General features: G+C 45.5%; 1 protein-coding gene across 5 annotated transcripts in view; it reads right to left on the bottom strand.

The window, feature by feature from the left end:
• LOC119373351 (uncharacterized) overlaps positions 1-18,357 on the bottom strand; it is a 40,282-nt gene that overhangs the window by 10,499 nt on the left and 11,426 nt on the right. For 4 of the 5 annotated variants that reach the window (XR_005179830.2, XR_005179831.2, XM_037643378.2 and 1 more), the window contains 5 exons: positions 18,172-18,252; positions 11,287-11,406; positions 7,307-7,369; positions 6,796-6,858; positions 4,903-5,079 (listed from right to left, as the gene is read on the bottom strand). Coding sequence is in view for 2 of the 5 variants with exons in the window: in XM_037643378.2 (XP_037499306.1) it covers positions 6,797-6,858; positions 7,307-7,369; positions 11,287-11,406; positions 18,172-18,252 (326 nt within the window). In the remaining 3 variants the exon portion in view is untranslated. Of the gene's footprint in view, positions 1-4,902; positions 5,080-6,795; positions 6,859-7,306; positions 7,370-11,286; positions 11,407-18,171; positions 18,253-18,357 lie in introns of those variants that run through there. The other variant, XR_005179832.2, reaches the window with a different exon arrangement.

Here is an 18,357-nt window from a genome sequence, read left to right as displayed (position 1 = left end):
GAAGAAAAAAAGACAGGCAAAACAGAAAGAGAGAAAAAGAAACAAGGAGAGGAAGAACAATATAGAAAACTAAACAGAAACAAAGAAGGCCGCTGTTACAAAGCCATTGCAATGCTTTGTTGGAATTGTCCGCAGAAAAGTCTTCTTGGTCTTAGACACAGTGGGAACCCCCCACCCCTCCTCACTAGGGAGTGATACCCGCAGTGATACAGTGATGCAGTGATGCCCGCAAATCACGCTGCCTCATTGCCTTATTGGTCAGCTGCCAGCTCGTAAAAAGATCACGTGCTACGTGACGCCAACAAGGCAGAAAAAGAGTGTTCCACACTCGCCGTCATGGCTACTGGCGGCGCTGACTGACGCTCCCACGTTTAAATGCACACATATACCCTATAAAGTGGACGGGGGGATGGCCGCCGCGGTAGCTCAGTTGGTAGAGCATCGGACGCGTTATTCGAAGGTCACAGGTTCGGTCCCTGCCCGCGGCAAGCTATCTTTTCGTCCACTTTTCTTTCTTCACAATTACCTTACATTTATTACTAAAAAACATCCCCTATACTTTCCTTGGCGTTATTGTCTGTTAGCTCTCATTCATGCTGCCTCGTTTTTGAAGTATGTAAGGAATGCTGTTTTGCGCCAGAGGATGATCATAAATTGAGTGCTTCTGCCGGCGTGTGTTTTGTGGTATCTGTGTTTGCAAAATACTTCATCAAGAGTCGCTCTCTGCCTCGGCTCTCTGCTCCTCACGTCCATGGGCCTGCGGTTCGACACCTCCGCTCAGCACAACGCCACCCGCTCTTTGGCTTTTGCAGCAAGTCAGTCGCAACATCGCCCAGCCCCGCACTTCCTTCAGGCATGGAACTAGTATTGCGAAGCTGCCTTCATTTTTTTCCTCAGCCGGAATCTCTCGGATTGAGACTGACAAAAACCTTCCTCAAGCGAACTCACTCGGACTTATATTCACTAAAGTTTTCCGGAACCGGACTCCCTCGAATTAAGGCTCACTAGAATGCTTCTCAACCGGGCTCACTCAGACCCGGACTCACCAAAATATAATTCATCCAGGCTCCCAGCCTGACGCAGACTCGCAGCTTGACCATAGTCGGCCTTAGTTAGTATCAATCATTTTATCATTTACCAGCCGATATCGGTGTTACCCTTATTCTCGAATGTCTTAGAGAGCGTAATAAAAACAAGGATAACAAAGTTTCTTGATGACCATGAATTACTTGTCAGTGGACAATACGGCTTTCGTGAAAAGAAATCTACAGAAACAGCATTATTTGGCATTAAAGACCAAATAGCTAAAAATATAGACAGCAAGGAGTTCACGCTCGAAGCCTTGTAGACTGTCGAAAGCAATGCTACTTGCTTAAGCATGATATTATGTAAAAAATTATCATGTTATGGCATTCGCGGTGTTAACCTAGAGTTAACACGTAGTTATTTAACAGACAGGTTACAGTACACATGTGTTCATGGGTGTGAATCACTGTTAAAATCAATGAAACAAGGTGTGCCACAGGGCTCTATACTGGGGTCCTTATTTTTTATTATTTACATAAATGATTTCGTCCACATGCGAGAAACTTCCTCTATAGTCATGTACGCAGATGATACGAGCTTGTTTTTCTCTGGCAGCTGTTTAAGAGATCTAGAGAAGAAAGTGAAAGAGTGCTTGGCCTCACTTTTAGATGCGAAGCATCTTATAGCGGAGTTCAAACTGGTGGTGGCTGTGGTGGTGGTGTGCGGCGTGACCACCCTTACTGCGCATGCGCATACCCTCTCCACACACCTCCTCTCCACTCTCATCTAGACTCCCCCTCTCTTCTCCCCCTCTCCACTCTCTTCCTCTGAAACGCGGGCTAGACATGCCGAAATTCTCTCCTGTGCAAGCCGCGATGAGCGCCAGCGCATGCGCGTCCCCTCCCCCCTCTCTCCTCTCCTACGCTCCCACCCCCTCGCGCGCCTGTCGACCGCGTTCCCCGCTCGCTCTGTGAGAATTAACAGCCAGGCTAGAGGGAAGACAAGACGCGCGTAGCGTTCCTCTTCGCGTTCTACGACGCGAGGTCGGTAGCATGCCCAACGAACGCCAACGGAAGGCGCTCGTGCAAGTGCTCCGGCTTCGCATCGCCTCATGGTCCTCTTTAGCGGGAAATGGTGTAATTTTTTTATGCTGCCTATGTTCGAACCAACTACAACTGTACGTTAACACAACTAAATTTATTTTATTTAAGACCAAGAACAAGTGTGAAGGCTATAACATTTCTGTCTGGTTTAAAAAATGACGAGATCCAACGTGTCTCTTTGTTTAAATTATTAGGTGTACTTTTTCTTGAGAACCTGAGCTGGACACTTCAAATAAACAAAATGCACGCCAATATGTCTGGACCGATTTCCCTTTTATACAAACTTAGGTCTCTAGTTACAAACTGGCTGAAGCTCCAGCTATATTACTCTTCTGTTCAATCGCAACTACATTACTGTCTCTTAAGTTGAGTCACGACTTCAAAAACTAACCTAGGCAGACTATAAGTTTTACAGAAGGGGCTGTACGCTGCATAGAAAAGATGCAACCTAGGGAACACACTCCTCTATTTTTTCACAAGCTTAGGATACTTACTGTCCACCAACTCCACAATCTTAAGCTTACCATATACATCGGCAAAGAAATTCGAAACAACGTGGGCTGTTATATAGAGCATTGCTACCCAAGCGACGCTCCCTGTGATCTACGTTTTGACAGATTTCGACTATCATTATTCATGACAATCTATGGAAAGCAGGCCTTGTCATATCAAATACCTAATCTACTCTACAACTATAGATATGTCCATGAACTTTTAGAACTAGGTAATACTAAAACAGTCTAAAGAAAATTCTAAAAAATGTACTGTCTCTCTTGTACAGTGCCCTAAATATATTATTAATTAGAAATATTCATTTAGTGTAATTGTCATTTGGTATTATTGCGTAAAAGTCACTCATTTCATTCAATGTGTATATTGCATTCTCCATTGCACTTAGTGTTCTGACCTAATATCTTCCTGGTTTCAGTGTTTTATATAAATATATTTTTTTGTTTTTATCTTGCTATTTGTAACTGGTTTTTATTATATTGTTATATTTTAAAGTGCATGTTGCAGTTATTCATTCTACACATTGAATTCTGTCTTTCAGCTATTGTGTTCCATAAAAAAAGAAGAAAGAAATCTCTATTTTTATGTTGCACTACATCTGAGCAAATGTATGGGCTGAGGGACCTTAGTCAGGCAGAGATAATTTGCCATTAGTCTCTTCAACCTAGGCAAACAAAATTCGTATGAATAAACTGAATTGAATTGAACTGGATAGTCGGCTCATGAGAGTGTTAGCGAATGTAATATAATAATAATTCCTGCGGTTTAACGTCCCAAAACCACGATATGATTATGAAAGACGCCGTAGTGGAGGCCTCCGGATATTTCGACCACTTGGAGTTCTTTAACGTGCACGTAAATCTAAGTACACAGGCCTCAAGCATTCTCGCCTCCATCAAAAATGTGGCCACCGCGGCAGGGATTCGACCTTCGGGTGAGCAGTTCAGCACCCTAACCACTAGACCACTGGGCGGCTGTGTTAGGGAAAATTAGCGTTTTGAATCATGGTGTCAACGCTCCTTAACCCCAATATATCACACAGATGGTGAACTAAATGACACTTTTAGATCTCATACCTTCAAATAGGAGTCATCCTTGGTTGGAATGCAGTAAGAGCATTTTATTGAAAGCCACGTCTCACATGAGTCATGGCGTATGAACGCTGGTGTGTTGAAATATATGTGAGTAGACGTCAGTATAAACTTGACTGTTAGCGTCAGAGGCCTTAAGGGTGGTAGTAACGCTGAAGCTGAGTAGATAGGACCATAGGTCGGCAGAGAAGTGTCGCTCACTTAGATTCACTCAAGAAATGTATTTTGTGCTTAGGGTACTCTGGGACTCGGCCTCACTAAAATATTCCTCAGCCGTACACACTCGGACAAAGAGAGTTAAAACTTTTCTGAGCCGAACACACTTACAAGATCTCACCAAAATTTTTCCTCAAGTTTTACTCAGACGCATTCTCACCAAGCTCGCCTCGTGCGTTGTATCTTCTTTGTGCGAATGAAAGCGGGCAAGGGCAGCCGGCTATCGTGGCTCAAGCTCACAGAAAACGAACCGGCCGTCTTCAGGGGCCCTGGAGGGCGGGCTGCATGGCTCCGTCAGTAACTGCGTGCCTTCAGCTGCCGGGCGCGGTCGCGCGCGCCCTATCTCGACGGAGATTATTAGACGCTCGTACATGTGTTCATGCTGCGTCCTAATCGCACTGTTAGCCTTGACGCGATAGACAGCACGTAGGTCACTTGGCTCGCTGAAGCGGCCGCGTTTCCTTACGCCCGCGTTCTGTGTAGTCGCACCAGATTGTATGATAAAGGAGTTAGGTGCTAACCTCACTTCGTATAACATTCCAATTTGTTGCGAGCGCATTCATTGCTCCGACCTTCAGGCGAAAGGGACTGCTTTTATTGTAGTAATGCGCTAGTTAGCTAGCGTGAAACTACGCCTGGTGACTAACAGCACAATGTGTTTATTAGGTGAACTTTTGGTTGATGCGTTCGTTTCCAGACAACAATTGCCAAAGGCTTCCAAGTTTAAACAATGAGATCTGCACTAAAGTAATTGTGAGAAAAAATATATCACTCTCATGACATTCATTGCTACCACTCCATGCGAATATAATTATTGTGAATATTTTGAAAATAATATCAGAACTTTCGCACAATCAATAGAATTAGCAACATGATAATCTCGACAAGAATATATAGAACAATTCCACAAAAGTTTATTCATCGGCTTTTCGATAGGGTTTTACGGATATTCTACTTGCTCTGGGGCTAAAATACTGATTTCCCGTTATAATACGTGTTATGAATTCGTTATGAACTTGCGTATATCATACACAGGATTATGGTGGTGCCAACAAAATAGAAAGCCTGGTTATTTGTACACAAATCTGTGGTGAATAGCACATAATCTCTGTGGTGGTCATGCCGTTTCCAGCCTGCGTAACAAGATCAGATATATTCTCAGAGGCAAATCTCTGACAATGCACCCTCATGTTTCACGTGTACATTATAAAAATACACATTTTGGCTATCCTCACAGACGTGCCTTCGAGCAGCTAGTTTCTCACAGGCACTTCCACCTCCACCACTTATGAGGAACTACTTTGTTCGAGTCTAGCTCGAGCTGTTCTACAATGATGGTGTTCTATACAGATGAGGAAGTTGCACATGTGATGATGATATGTCGAAATGACAAATAGTAACTGATCGGCTGCGCTCACACAAGAAATGAAGTTTGGGCGAGTTTCTAAGAATTAATATTTGAACAAGTACCGCAAGAAATAAGGCGAGGAAGACCACGACGACCATTTGACTGGTCTTCATGTTCCTAGTTGTGTCTTTGTGTATTGCGCTACTTGTTCAAGTATGAGCTAGCCTCTAATAAATCTCATACTACAGGCTTGCTTCTCCTTCAAGCGCATCTGGCTGTGTATTTACTTCCGGTGTTCCGAATATTCAGCAAAATGTCTATGAAAGAGCAAACTGGTATAAAATCAATTGTTCTCGTTCAAGTTAAGTGTAATATTAGATACACGTGATAGTGGAACGTCATATTGCTTCAGATAAGGGTCAATTACCTGTCGGGATAGTTAATACAGATTAATGTAATGGGTTCGTCAAAAGAGCAGACGGTTTTCTTGCGTGCAGCTGAGGTGCTTGCAGGCATCTGCTGGAGCAGGTCTCAACTGCGCACTTTTTTATGCATGGCCCCACAGATGAGCTTAGACAGCGCGACGAAACACGCAGTTCACTCAAGAAATACGCCAGGGCATACGGACACCGGCATGCGAGTGCACTTACCGGTCAGCTAAGTGGTGATTAAGACTGCCAAAAATTTTGTTTACAGGCATAGAAATAATGGAAATTAGCCTGCTTTGCAAGGACTACGAAAGAAAGTAGATTAGGTAAATGGTTTTTTGAACGTAGGGACATTCATGCGCAGCAAGGGGAATGCCTTTATTTCAAGCGGCGTATTAGAGGACGTTTCCTTTAAAATTTTACGTATTTTAACTAAGGAAATGAGATGGCTTTTAAGGGCTCGTTTTTCTTTGTTAAGTACACTATTAATGAGAACTAACAGACAACAGTGCCAAGTAAAGTATAGGGGACGTTATTTGTAGTAATTAGGATATAAATGTGAAGAATGTAAAGTGGACGAAAAGATAGCTTGCCGCCGGCAGGGACCGAACCTGTGACCTTCGTACAACGCGTCCGATGCTCTACCACTGAGCTACGGCGGCGGTCACCCTCCCGTCCACTTTATGGGGTATATATGTGCATTTAAACTTGGGAGTGTTAGTCAGCGCCCATCGCAGCCATGGCGGCGAGTGTGGAACACTCTTTTTCTGCCTGTTGGCGTCACGCAGCACGTGATCTTTATACGAGCTAGCAGCCGACCAATAATTCCTCGCATACTGCCTGAAGGCATCAAGTCCCTGCCTGAAGGCATCATACTGCCTCAAGGCACCAAGAAAAACATCAGTGTTTCTAGACACAGCAAGAGACAGAGTTTTTATACCTATATGAAAACAAAGGCATCGATATGGGGTGGTAAGCAACGGTAATTAAGTACTAAAATTTCTAGTAGGGAAGACAGCTCAAGCAGCTTTGCAGCCGTTAGCGCTATGTAAGGAGGATGACAAGGCCCAAACCTTAGTGATGCTTATTTCTCGCAGGTTTCGATATATTTGTCTTGCTGGGCGCCGGTGTGGCCCCTAGAAAAAAGCAAGACAAGAGCGACAAATTATATTGATGTTCATCTTTGTTAATATAAAATACTTGTTTAATGTTCAGTGACATTCACATTCGATGTATCATCATTTGACACCTACGTTCACAATGACAAAACAGCTGAGTTATCATGAAAACGAATAAGCTACACATCGTATTGATATGGCACACATGTGGTTGGACATTGGCCGATATTTGCTTCTCTATGATATACAAAGCCCTCACACATTGTTACTTAGGGGTAACTAGAGACCTACAACAGAAGCTCGAATACAGCAACGAAAAAAAAAGCAGTCAAAATGCAATACAGTACATTTAAAATGCATATTACAGATGTCATATAACATCTTGTTATTGACATACAGACCTGAAGCAAGGAACACGAGTACCCAGACACTAAGGCTACCACTGCAACAACGACAGAACACGTACCTTGGTTTGAATGGTTTCCCGGACCTTGCCTTATTGTAGGGACCATCAACGGTGGTTCGATTCCTACACAAAAAAGCGTGGAAGTAAACAATGATGTTTTTGTGAGAAATGGAATAGGTAATTGCTGTCAGTTGCTGTTTTCAAATACACTCACATAGAGTTATACGGCAATTTGACTGCAGCCATCACAGATTGTGACACAATGGCTTAATTATCGGAAGCAGGTCCATGTTCAAAGCCGAGTTCTTTTGCGGAAGATGTCTATATCTTAACAATATATCATTTAGTCCATCTAAACTTGCACCATTTTCATGCTCATCTCGACACCTAGCACTTTAGCTATCATTGCAAATGCATAAAAGAGAGTCGAATGAATAAAAAATCACAGTTTTGCCGCAAGGGCGAAGCAATGAATACGATACCAACAAATTGTAATGTTATACGAGACAAGGCTAGCAGCTCACTCTTTTGAATCCGGTCTCTGTCAAAACTCAACAAAACGCTGGTGTATGTGAATACGGTCGCTCCAGGGAGAGGAGGGGTTTTCGTTCTTCTCTGTCGTCACAAAGCAAGGTAAGGGGTGGGAGTACAGCACGTGCAAGGGTATGCGAGCCGTTCACTGTGTCTGGCGCTCGTGACCACGCCCTTACGGTCAAAGTTCGCAGGTGCTACACAAGGGATGCAGCACCCCACCGCTTCCCCCGGCGTCCGCTTATGCTCCTTCACCCGAAGAAAGAACACGGGCGGGTCGTTTCCTCTCTGCTTGAGGGACAATCGACGGCAGGCCTCGCACACGGGGCGATGTTATCGCGTTCTCCTTCCGTGCGATGGAGATGGCCCTCTCGTTTCATTCATGCTGCAGCCGCGTTCGTCGCCCTCACTAGCGCGCTGTTATTGACGGTACAGAGCATGCGATGCGCGAGGCAATGTTATCAATCTTGACTTTATACGAAACACGACGGCGACGGCGAATAGCCGTCGTGAGTACTGAGATAATTGCTCTCGCAATTAAAAAGCCTGAAAATACGATTCGCTTACAACTTGCAGTGGAGCAGATAGTTCAAGCTGCTCTACTGATAGCCCCTGAAGTGAGGCCGGGAGAACTCCCACACATTTGTGTGGTCGTCGCCCTGGAGTTGGGCTAAGCTAAGAAGTCTAGTCAACGATGGCTCTGTTAATCTTGTTGGTTGGTTGGTTGAAAAACTTTATTTGGGTCCTGCAAGGCGCGCGTCAGCGCGCAGAGGGCGACTCCCACGTCGGGACCGTCAGACCAAGCCTGCCGGCCGCTCCGCGGGCCTGCTGGACGGCCCAGAGCTGGTCAGCCAGGAGGGAGCTGCGGAGGGCCGCCTCCCATCTGGCCGAAGCAGTATCGTGTCATGCGGAAACTATAATATACAAACTGTATTTGCAATAACAATATCGCTGTCTACGGTCCCATGGCCATTGTCCATCCATAGTCTGACAGGCATGCCCAAGTACGCTGACCTACTTGCTTAGCAGAGCACATCTGCGTCCATATGCATTATATAGTTTCGCTCATGTACGCTCTTACCTAACCATTGCGCGCAAAACTTACGACGTTTCTGCTGTTGTATTACGTGTTGTGGTGGCCGCATTCTCATGGTTGCTGCGTGGAAATTTCGTGCATATCGCGTGCTTTCAATACAGTTTGAAATTTCTGACAATCCGAACAGCGCAAATTTAATCCGGAGCCCTCAACTGCGGCATACCAGTGGACTTTAGGAGCACGCAAATTTTTGTTTTATTGTTATGATATATAAGGAGATGTTGGCGCACAATTATGGCGCCGGCTACTCTTTGGCCCTTGAGTGATATCTTAAAGTAAAACAACAAGGCAGTTCATGTAAAATGGAACACTCGGGCACTCATATGCAAAAACACACTTATAGGCACATATCACAACAAAATGATAAAGAAATGTTCCAAAGTCAGCGAATGAAGTCTCTGAAAATATCCGTCGTTAATATTTGGTCCGACCAGCACAAAACAGCAGAGCACACGTCTGGTCTTTAAGAAGATGTATTCGCTCGTGTGTACATAACAGTCGATACGTTATTCACTTCAGCACACACATATGATGGGTGTCATATGAGACTGCGCATAATAAGTACGACATGTGTTATACAAATGAAAGTTCGGTATTTCTTAGTACTTGTCAGTAATGCCGCTGTCTTGTAAGAAACGTGTTAACGCTTTTAAAGCGTGCGTCTGTAAAACTCTAGTTGGCCACACTCTTTGTACTTTGTACTTTGTACAGCTCTTTGTACTTTGGTCAAACCAAGCAGTTTTGCTCATTCTGAAAGTTGTAGCCTTTATAAGACCACGCAATTCCTTTTTCGCAATTGGTAAAGAAATAGTAACATCTTTACGATGTGCTTGTCGTGCCGCTTCATCGACAGTTGTGTTTCCAGGAATGTTGCAATGGCCAGGTATCCACTGGAATTTGATTTCATGTTGCGCCTTGCTTGCTTTGGTGAGCTCTTTCAGCGTTTCGTATGTCATGCTATCACTAATTACTGTCATGTTTGTACTCGAGAGTGATCTTAATGTGGCCTGGGAGTCGCTGAAAAGTACCCATTTTCTCGCGTCTGCGGCCGAGTTTATAAACTTTATAGCATACAGAATAGCGAAAAGCTCAGCTGTAGTAGATGACGTCGTGCGACATAATTTAAATGATTCCTGAATATTGAGCTGTGGTATGATAAATGCCGATGTTGAAGACGTTGTGATACTTGAGCCATCTGTGTAAACCTGTATGTACCCTGAATACCGCATGTGTATCTGATAAAGCGCTAGTTGTTGAGCAACTTAGCCAATTATTGTTGGCTGGCACATAAAATAACACAACCCGTCAATAATAAAAGCATTATTTTGCGTGCTCCTTAGATGGCATTATCAGAAAGAGAGACATGTTCATCCAAGGAGCAAGCAAAATAATGCTTTTATTATTGACGGGTTGTGTTATTTTATGTACCAGCCAACAAAATTGGCTAAGTACAATTGACGGCTACGAGCGTTTTCGTGAAGATCTGAGGTAATAGCAGTTGTCTATGTCATCGGAGTAGTAAAGCCATGGTGTTCAATAATATCTCTATTAAAAGCATGCATTCGCACGCACAGACGCATACGAAAAGAACGCTTTCATATTTGCGTATGTCTTTATTTCTGATGACAAGAATGATGTACGGTAAAGCATCAGAAAACACCCAAAATATATCTGTACTCAGTCCGTACCTTGTTATTTAATAAACGCTGGCACAATTTGAGTCTATTTGTGGGCTACTTCGGCCCCACGGAGTGTTATTTCCCTCATTGCCAACAAAGCGACCACTGATGTCGATACTTACACGCCTCGTGAAACGTCTCTTAACGTTGCAGTGTCCTTTGGTGGTTCACCAGACGCCATCGAGACGTTTATAATATCCTACGTGCTTGCTACATTTCTTTCTGCATAGACAGTCCTGTTTTTTTAATATGCCGCGATGACCAATTGCACTCAGTCGCTCTCCGTGCCATACGCCCTATTGCATATATATTCCCTTAGCCAACCTGGGCCCTTCTGGCGTAGCTCCTTGTTTCCACGTTGGTCTCGGGATTTCTGTCTCTCGGCCACAGCCTTCAGTTATCTCTGACATATCCTTAGCGACGACTTTCTTTATCCGACATTCCTTAACTTAAGGTCATATTCACACATTATCGCAGCGGGTGATTTCACCGATCTTAAAAGTTAGCTACATCACTTAATCGAATTCGGGACAGGAAACAGTTCCCGTGGTCAGCACGCTGTATCTGCACGCGTACGAAGGAAAGTTGGTGAGCAATTTCATGCACAGCGACATGCCAAAGCCCAGTGTGGATGGTTAAATGAGCTTCGAGTCACCATGAAATCAGTTATTTCCGCCAAATAATGAGCTAGTAAGCAATCATACTCAGGGCAGAAATGAGCGTATTGGGCTTACCGCAGTGGCAGCTGCAGAAACGAAAGCCTGATCGGAGAATCCACTCAGTGCAATCGAGGTAGTCAGTCTCAGAGCAATAAGGGGCACGTGCATTCGTTGGTGGGCAGGTGCCTTGGCGAACTGGTAAAGGAAATGTACTTACAAACACGTGGCATGAATGAACGCGCAATGAAACAAACTTTTGTTCTGACGTGAATTTCTGAGCCCGAAGAAAGGGGGCGTGCACGATAGTTTTGATCACTTTCGCTACATCTAATTATGTTTTACAGCGAAAGCTGTTGTGAGGTCATTTCAGCGGCCGTTTTTGGCGCCGTAGTTGTCCGCCGCGGCCACCGGTGTCCGTAACCACTATCGCGCGAAATAAAATTTAAAAAAAAAACGAAATAAAGAAAAAAAAGTCCAGGATGGAACGGGGTTCGAACCTGGGCCCTCTGCGTGGGATCGAGCTCCCCAGTATTCTATCTCAGAGCCATGTCGGTGCTTGGAACTGCTTTGCAAAAAGGCACTATACAGGCTTCATGTCGGGAAGGAACCGCATTACTACGTGTAACATAGCGTGGTAGAAGAGTAAAATAGCAAGCAGGCTTCACACGACGCGAATTCAGTAACGAGGCGTCACACAATGCAAATTGCGCAACGAGTAGGTTGTTGAATGCTTCCAACCCATTACAAAAGGCTCTGCCATAATTCTTCATCGTCATCCCGCACAGCATCAACAAAGTGCACATAATGCCTTACAGGTGTTTAGCGGGTACCACGGCTCTCCGTTGAATGACCAAAAATGGCATAGTGGCCACTTTCCTACTTCACAAAAATTACGATGATTTAATGCGTAGTGGGTTTCTCGCGAGCGCACTTGTATTGGTTGCGAAAGAAGCCCATAAACATATGATCTATTTCCTCAGGTTCTCAATAAAGTTCTCCCTCCCCCATCTCTCTCTCTCTCTTTCTCACGCCAACGTATGTTATAGAGCATGGTGGGAGAGTGAAATAGCGACCGGGCGTAACCCAATGCGAATTACGTAACTGGTGGGCCGTTTAAAGCTTCCAAGCAATTACAAAGGGCTGAGCCATAATTTTTCATCATCCTCACTCGGCCGCGTCAACAAAGTGCCGCGCCGAGCCGTCGCCATAGCAACCTCCACAGTTTTTTGCTCCGTGGCTCATGAACAGCGATTTCAACACATTCAGAGTGGCAAGCTTTACGCTTATTCCGGACCCGGCCGTCGCCGTCTCTTGGCTGCCGCTTCTTTGGCCAAGCGCGCTGGACCCAATCGCCTTCGGCGTTGTGATTCCCGTGCTGCAGAACGACGAGATGAAAATCAACCAGCCTGGCTGTGCGAAGCTCTGCGGAACTTAGTACAAACGTCCCGAATTTTTTTTAGAAGCTGCTATGCATGGTATGATAAAGAACAGCATCCTGCTATTACTCCACTAACTCGAAAAATGCAAACACATTTTTAAACACGTCTCACACGGCATGAATGAACGTGCAATGAAATATACTTTTTCTTTTACGTGAATTGTACGTCAGAATGACGTGACGCGGCTAAGCCCTATTGGAGTCAAAATTTTAAAGTGTAATATAAACTGCAGCTTTGATGAAGAGACAATACAGTCGAAAAATTTGATGCGGTTGGCACCTTGTTGGCTCACAGATATAATTTAAGAGTCACGTGTCACCTTTAGAAAAATGCCACATCTCTGCTAGGGAACACTGGTAGACTGGATAGGAGAGACATAGGCGATATCTTCTGACGTGGGTGGTTTGTGACAGTGGTGGTAAGCAGCTCGGTATGTTTACCTCCACATTATTAATAATCAACACACTGAATAATTTTTCCAGCACTCAGAGAGAACATACTCGAATTGATATCTGTGCACTTAGCGCAACGGTTTAATTAAAATACGGAATTTATTACGGGCTGTAGAACAAAAAACGCCAGGCCTGCGCTAAAACCGCAGCACAGTCACAGCGAAAGCTGGAAGAGCGGCGTTTCTAGAGCCCGTTAAGCTCTCTTGGGGCTACAATACAAGTACACTAGAAAGGTACCCACTACGCCATAAATCACAATTTTTGTGAAGTTTGGAAGCACCTACTAAGCCATTATTTGTCATTCTGCGGAGAAGCGAGGCACCAGCTACACGTCTGTAAGGCATTATGTGCACTTTGTTCACGCGACGACTGATGACGATGAAGAATTATGGCTCAGCCCTTTGTAATGGGTTGGAATCTTTAAACGGCCCACCAGTTATGTAATTTGCATTGGGTGACGCCCGGTCGCTATTTCCCTCTCCCGTCATGCTGTATAGCATACGTTGACGTGGGAGAGAGACGGGGGGGGGGGGGGGGCGAAGAACTTTACTGAGACCCCGAGGAAATGGATCATACGCTTATGGGCTTCCTTGGCAACCAATACAAGTGCCCTTGCGAGGAACCCACTACGCTATAAATCATTGTAATTTTACTGAGACCCAGAGGAAGTGTATCATGCGCTTATGGGCTTCCTTGGCAACCAATCCAAGTGCACTTGCGAGGAACCCACTACGCTATAAAAATTGTAATTTTTGAGAAGTAGGCCAGCAGGCACTCTGCCATTTTTTGTCATTCTACGGAGAGCGTTGGTACCTGCTATACCCATGTAAGGCATTATGCGCACTTTGTTGATGCTGTGCCTGATGATGAAGAATTATGGCAGGGTCCCTTTGTAATGGGTTGGAAGCATTCAACAACCTGCTCGTTGCGCAATTCGCATTGTGTGACGCCTGGTTACAGAATTCGCGTTGTGCTACGCTTGGTGCTTATTTTACTCATCTACCACGCTATATTGCATATGCTAATGTGGTTCCTTCCCGACATGAAGCCTGTATAGGACCTTTTAGCAAAGCAGTTCGAAGCACCGGTATGGCTCAGAGGTTGAATACTGGGCTCCCACGCAGAGGACCCAGGTTCGAACCTCGTTCCATCCTGGAATTTTTTTCTTATTTAGTTTTTTTTCTTATTTCGAGCGATACTGGTTACGGACACCGGCGGCGGCGGCGGCGGCGGCGGCGACGGCGGCGGCGGCGGCGGACAACTACGGCGCCAAAAACGGCCGGTGAAATGATCTCATAACAGCTTTCGCTGTAAAACAAAATTCAATGATTGCCCTAAGTTGCACAAAGCTTGGAATAGAGAAGCGCGGGTCCGTCGCCGCTCGCCCTCCCTGTCGACCGACGCGTCTAGCTTTGATATGAGCGGCTTCCTCATCGGGAGTACGCACTTTCTTAGGACGCGCCATGACTCTCGCGACTCGATAGGGCGCAGCCAGGCTATGCACTATTGGCGGCGAGATCGAGCAGAGTCGGTACCTAGCGGTGAGCGGACGAAAGCCCGTGATGTGGATCGCTCCTTGCGTCGTCTACTAGCCACACCATGTTCGCATGTGTGCGTACGTCATGTACGTACCCGGATTACAGCTTATTCCGTTGTGCTAGCACAGTATCAAATGCTTGTACGTATGCCTACACGATATACATAAGCATTTCGTCTTACGAGACTTGTATGCACTCTAATACGTGAGGGCATGCACGTGTCGGTATGGCATTAGTTCTAACCATCGTACCACCCATTCGCCAAAATCGTTTCAATGTGGGTACCGCTCTGTCGTTCAAGCACATCACATAGTGCATTTGGCGTCGTCCTAAACGAAAAAAAAAATAACTACTAGATATCGAGGTGTGAATGCAGAATTTTAACGGCACCCACTCGTGAATTGTTGGCGATTTGGAAATCCTTGTCATACCGAAAAGCATGAACTAGCGTCTGCAGAGGCCTGTTAGCGGCAAAAAAGACCTGAAACCGCGCATTTCTATAATAACAGTATGCGTATTCATGCAAACAGAAAAGCAGCGTGCACAAAGTTCCACTTCATCTAAGTACGCAGAAATACAGGCAATCTTTTCTTTTTTTGTAGCCGCTAGAACAAGTAAGTACTTAATTGGCTCAGTCGCGCAACACTATTTATATTGTGGTATAAGTAAACGCAATTTAAACACGTGCAAATAAAGCAAGAAAAAACATCGAACACAGTACAAAACACTAATGAGACCAAAGGCCAGTACCCCATTGATTGGGCGATTGCGCTTCTGTCACACGTAATAGGAACGTTAGGCCGATTTCATGCATTCATGTGGAAATGGAGGGCGTATACATCACCATCAGGCTGCAGTCCACGCGCTTTATTCGCCTACAATCGACTCAAACCGCCTACAGCGAAGTGCCGCTGCCTGCGTTTGTATACGCGCCGCCACTGCCTATCCACACAAACTCGGCGACAATGCTGCCGCCTATCTCGCGGCGAATAGAGAGGAGCATAGGCATGCGCAGGGTTCCCCTTCAGGGGGGGCGAAGTTTGGTCGCAGCGCCTCCCTCTCTCAATTGCGTCAATGTATGGCGCGGACATTGCTCCCCCCCCCCACCGTGTCGCAGCGCTCCCCTCCCTATTATATCAATGTGCGGGGCTGACTTTGCCCCCCCCCCCCCTCTAAGGTGAATAGGGGAGCGGCCGCCCCCCTTGCACCCCTGTGCGCACGCCTATGGAGAGGAGGTGGCGCGCGATGTCTCCGTCGGTGGGCGTGACTTGCTTGCTTTACCATCCTCACCATCACATCTCTCCTCCTCACGCTCTCTTCCCTTTCCCAACCCTTTGCCAGAATATACTATTGGTGCCGATTGGCTAGGACGCTCGCCTTCGGAACGAGGGTACGCGGGTTCGAATCGCGGCGTGTGAATAACTTTTTTCAGGAAGAATTTTTTCTCTTAATCTTAATATCTATCTCTTTTTCTCTCTCTCAACTTCTTTATCTCTATATATCTCTCTTTCTCATTCCTACGCTCTACGATTTGCTATCTCCCCTCCTCCTTTCCCTCCTCCTCACCATCACACCTCTGCTGCTCACGCCAACTTCCCTTTCTCAGCCCCTTGCTACACTCTACTATACAAGGCTATGCTACGCTCTACCAGCGTGCCTGGATAGCCGAGTGGTTAGGACGCTTGCCTTCGGATCGAGGGTACGCCGGTTCGAATTCCGCCTCGTGAAGAATTATTTTGGCAATAATTTTTTCTCTATATCTTTCTTTCCGTCTATCTGTTTGCTTCTGTCTTTCTTTCTCAATCTCTCTGTACAAGTTCTCTCACCCATCAGGGTTATTAGGCAGTCTTAAAATAGCGTACGCAAAGCTCTGCGTTGGCTATTCGCGCAAATGCGCATGCGTCGTACGCTAACCGCTTGCGGGCTCCCGTTAAGTGACAGAAATAGCGGGCTGCAAACACTACCGCTAACTTGGCGTACGCTATTCTAAGACTGCCTATTACAGACCACGCCGTACCGGTGAGTAGTGGAAATAGCGCAAATTTTGTGGCACATACCCCTTAATGATCATGATAATTCTGCGGCAGGTTCGATGTTTTAGGGTTGGCTTAAACAACTTCACTGTTCAAAATATTCGGGAAGTTTGTACTAACTTGCTCAGAGCTTGGCACAGCAAAGATGGTTGATCATCAGCTCGTCGTGCTGCGGCACGAGAATCACAACGCCAGTGGTGATTGGATACAGTGTGCTTGGCCTAAGAAACTGTGGCGGTTGCCATGGCGACGGCTCGGCGGCGGCTGCTCCTCGGCGCGGCAACGGCTGGGCTATTTTAGCACAGGCATGGTGCAGCAGTGGTTTCTTATTAACGAATGTCTTACTGCCAGCTTGAACAGTTTCGCTGTTTAAAAATCCCAAGTCCGTGCTGCTTCCCCGCTTAAGCGACACCAATTTGTCGGAACCAGTCACGTGACAGATGTTACGTGATTTCTTCCAGCGCAAGTTCACTGGTGTGCCAGTCAAATTCCGCTGTCCTCGGCCGCGCATTCCTACTCGGTTCCTATTGAGTCGCTTTATGTGAGCGTCAGATAATGTTACTGCGCCAGACACGGAATGCACAGGTCATTTGTAAAGCGAAGCTCTTATGAGCTACAGATTTCGGGGGAGGGGGTCATAGTTCGCGCAAAACCCGAAGCAGCCGAGTGTACATAAATAAGACTGTACACAAACTCGGGCCTCCAATGTGCCCCGCTCACAGGCGTATTTGTATGGGCCGTTTTTTTAGTAATTGAGACTCCCTCGACCATGGGCTTGTCGGCTGGGAACTGTTTCTGATATGACAACCTTATCTTTTATCGTGGTCACTTCTTAATTAACGTTGCCACATTTTTTTGTCGCCTTTCATTGTTGTATTTCAATGCTTCATGCATAACCATTGTTGTTGCCTGCAGCAACAGGAATTGTTACACTGCAAAGCCCGTGGGTTAACGTTCAATCCTTGGCATGTAGGAAGGAAACAAGTTAAGAGGGAGCATTGCACAATGCGAAAGGAAAGAAAGAAAGAAATAAGAAAAGAAAGAAAGAAAGAAAGAAGGAAAGAAAGAAGAAAGAAAGAAAGAAAGAAAGAAAGAAAGAAAGAAAGAAAGAAAGAAAGAAAGAAAGAAAGAAAGAAAGAAAGTAAATCAGTCACGCACACGGCAAGGTTGGCTTGCTCCCATTTTTTCGATAGGGGAAGCGTTGCTGATTTTTTCTCTTCATATCGAATGAAGTATCAGCTACCCTACTTTGAACTCTCAGACAACGATATTGTTGCCCGCTGAAATACGCCGTGAAACAGCAAACTCCACCTGAATGAAACGTTCATTTCACTTCTAGTACATTGTTCCTTTGCAAAGCAAATGGCACCCTGCAGAAACGTTCGGTTGGTTGTTAATGCTGAAAATCGTCGTATACGGTCTCTGCGCAAATGTTTTCCTTTTTTTTCGTGGAAGTATAGCGGCAGCGCAAACGTTGCATTTTTGCGTACATTCTTACCCATATTGCAATTCCATTTGGTCTTGGCCCAGAAGCAAAGTTCCATATGATCCCAACCGCCTTTTTTATTTCTGTAAATCCCTAAAAATAAATGTGAAACTCGGTAAACCAAGCGTTCGTCCGAAGTTTTATGAGAAGGATACCCAGGTTTCAATCAGCAAGAAATATTTATTGCGCAGGCCTTAT

This window comes from Rhipicephalus sanguineus, chromosome 11 (assembly GCF_013339695.2).
Source record: "Rhipicephalus sanguineus isolate Rsan-2018 chromosome 11, BIME_Rsan_1.4, whole genome shotgun sequence".
NCBI classification, from domain to species: Eukaryota; Metazoa; Arthropoda; class Arachnida; order Ixodida; family Ixodidae; genus Rhipicephalus; species Rhipicephalus sanguineus.
The sequence above is the reverse complement of the archived record's forward strand: the minus strand, read 5'-3'. Positions and strand labels throughout refer to the sequence as shown.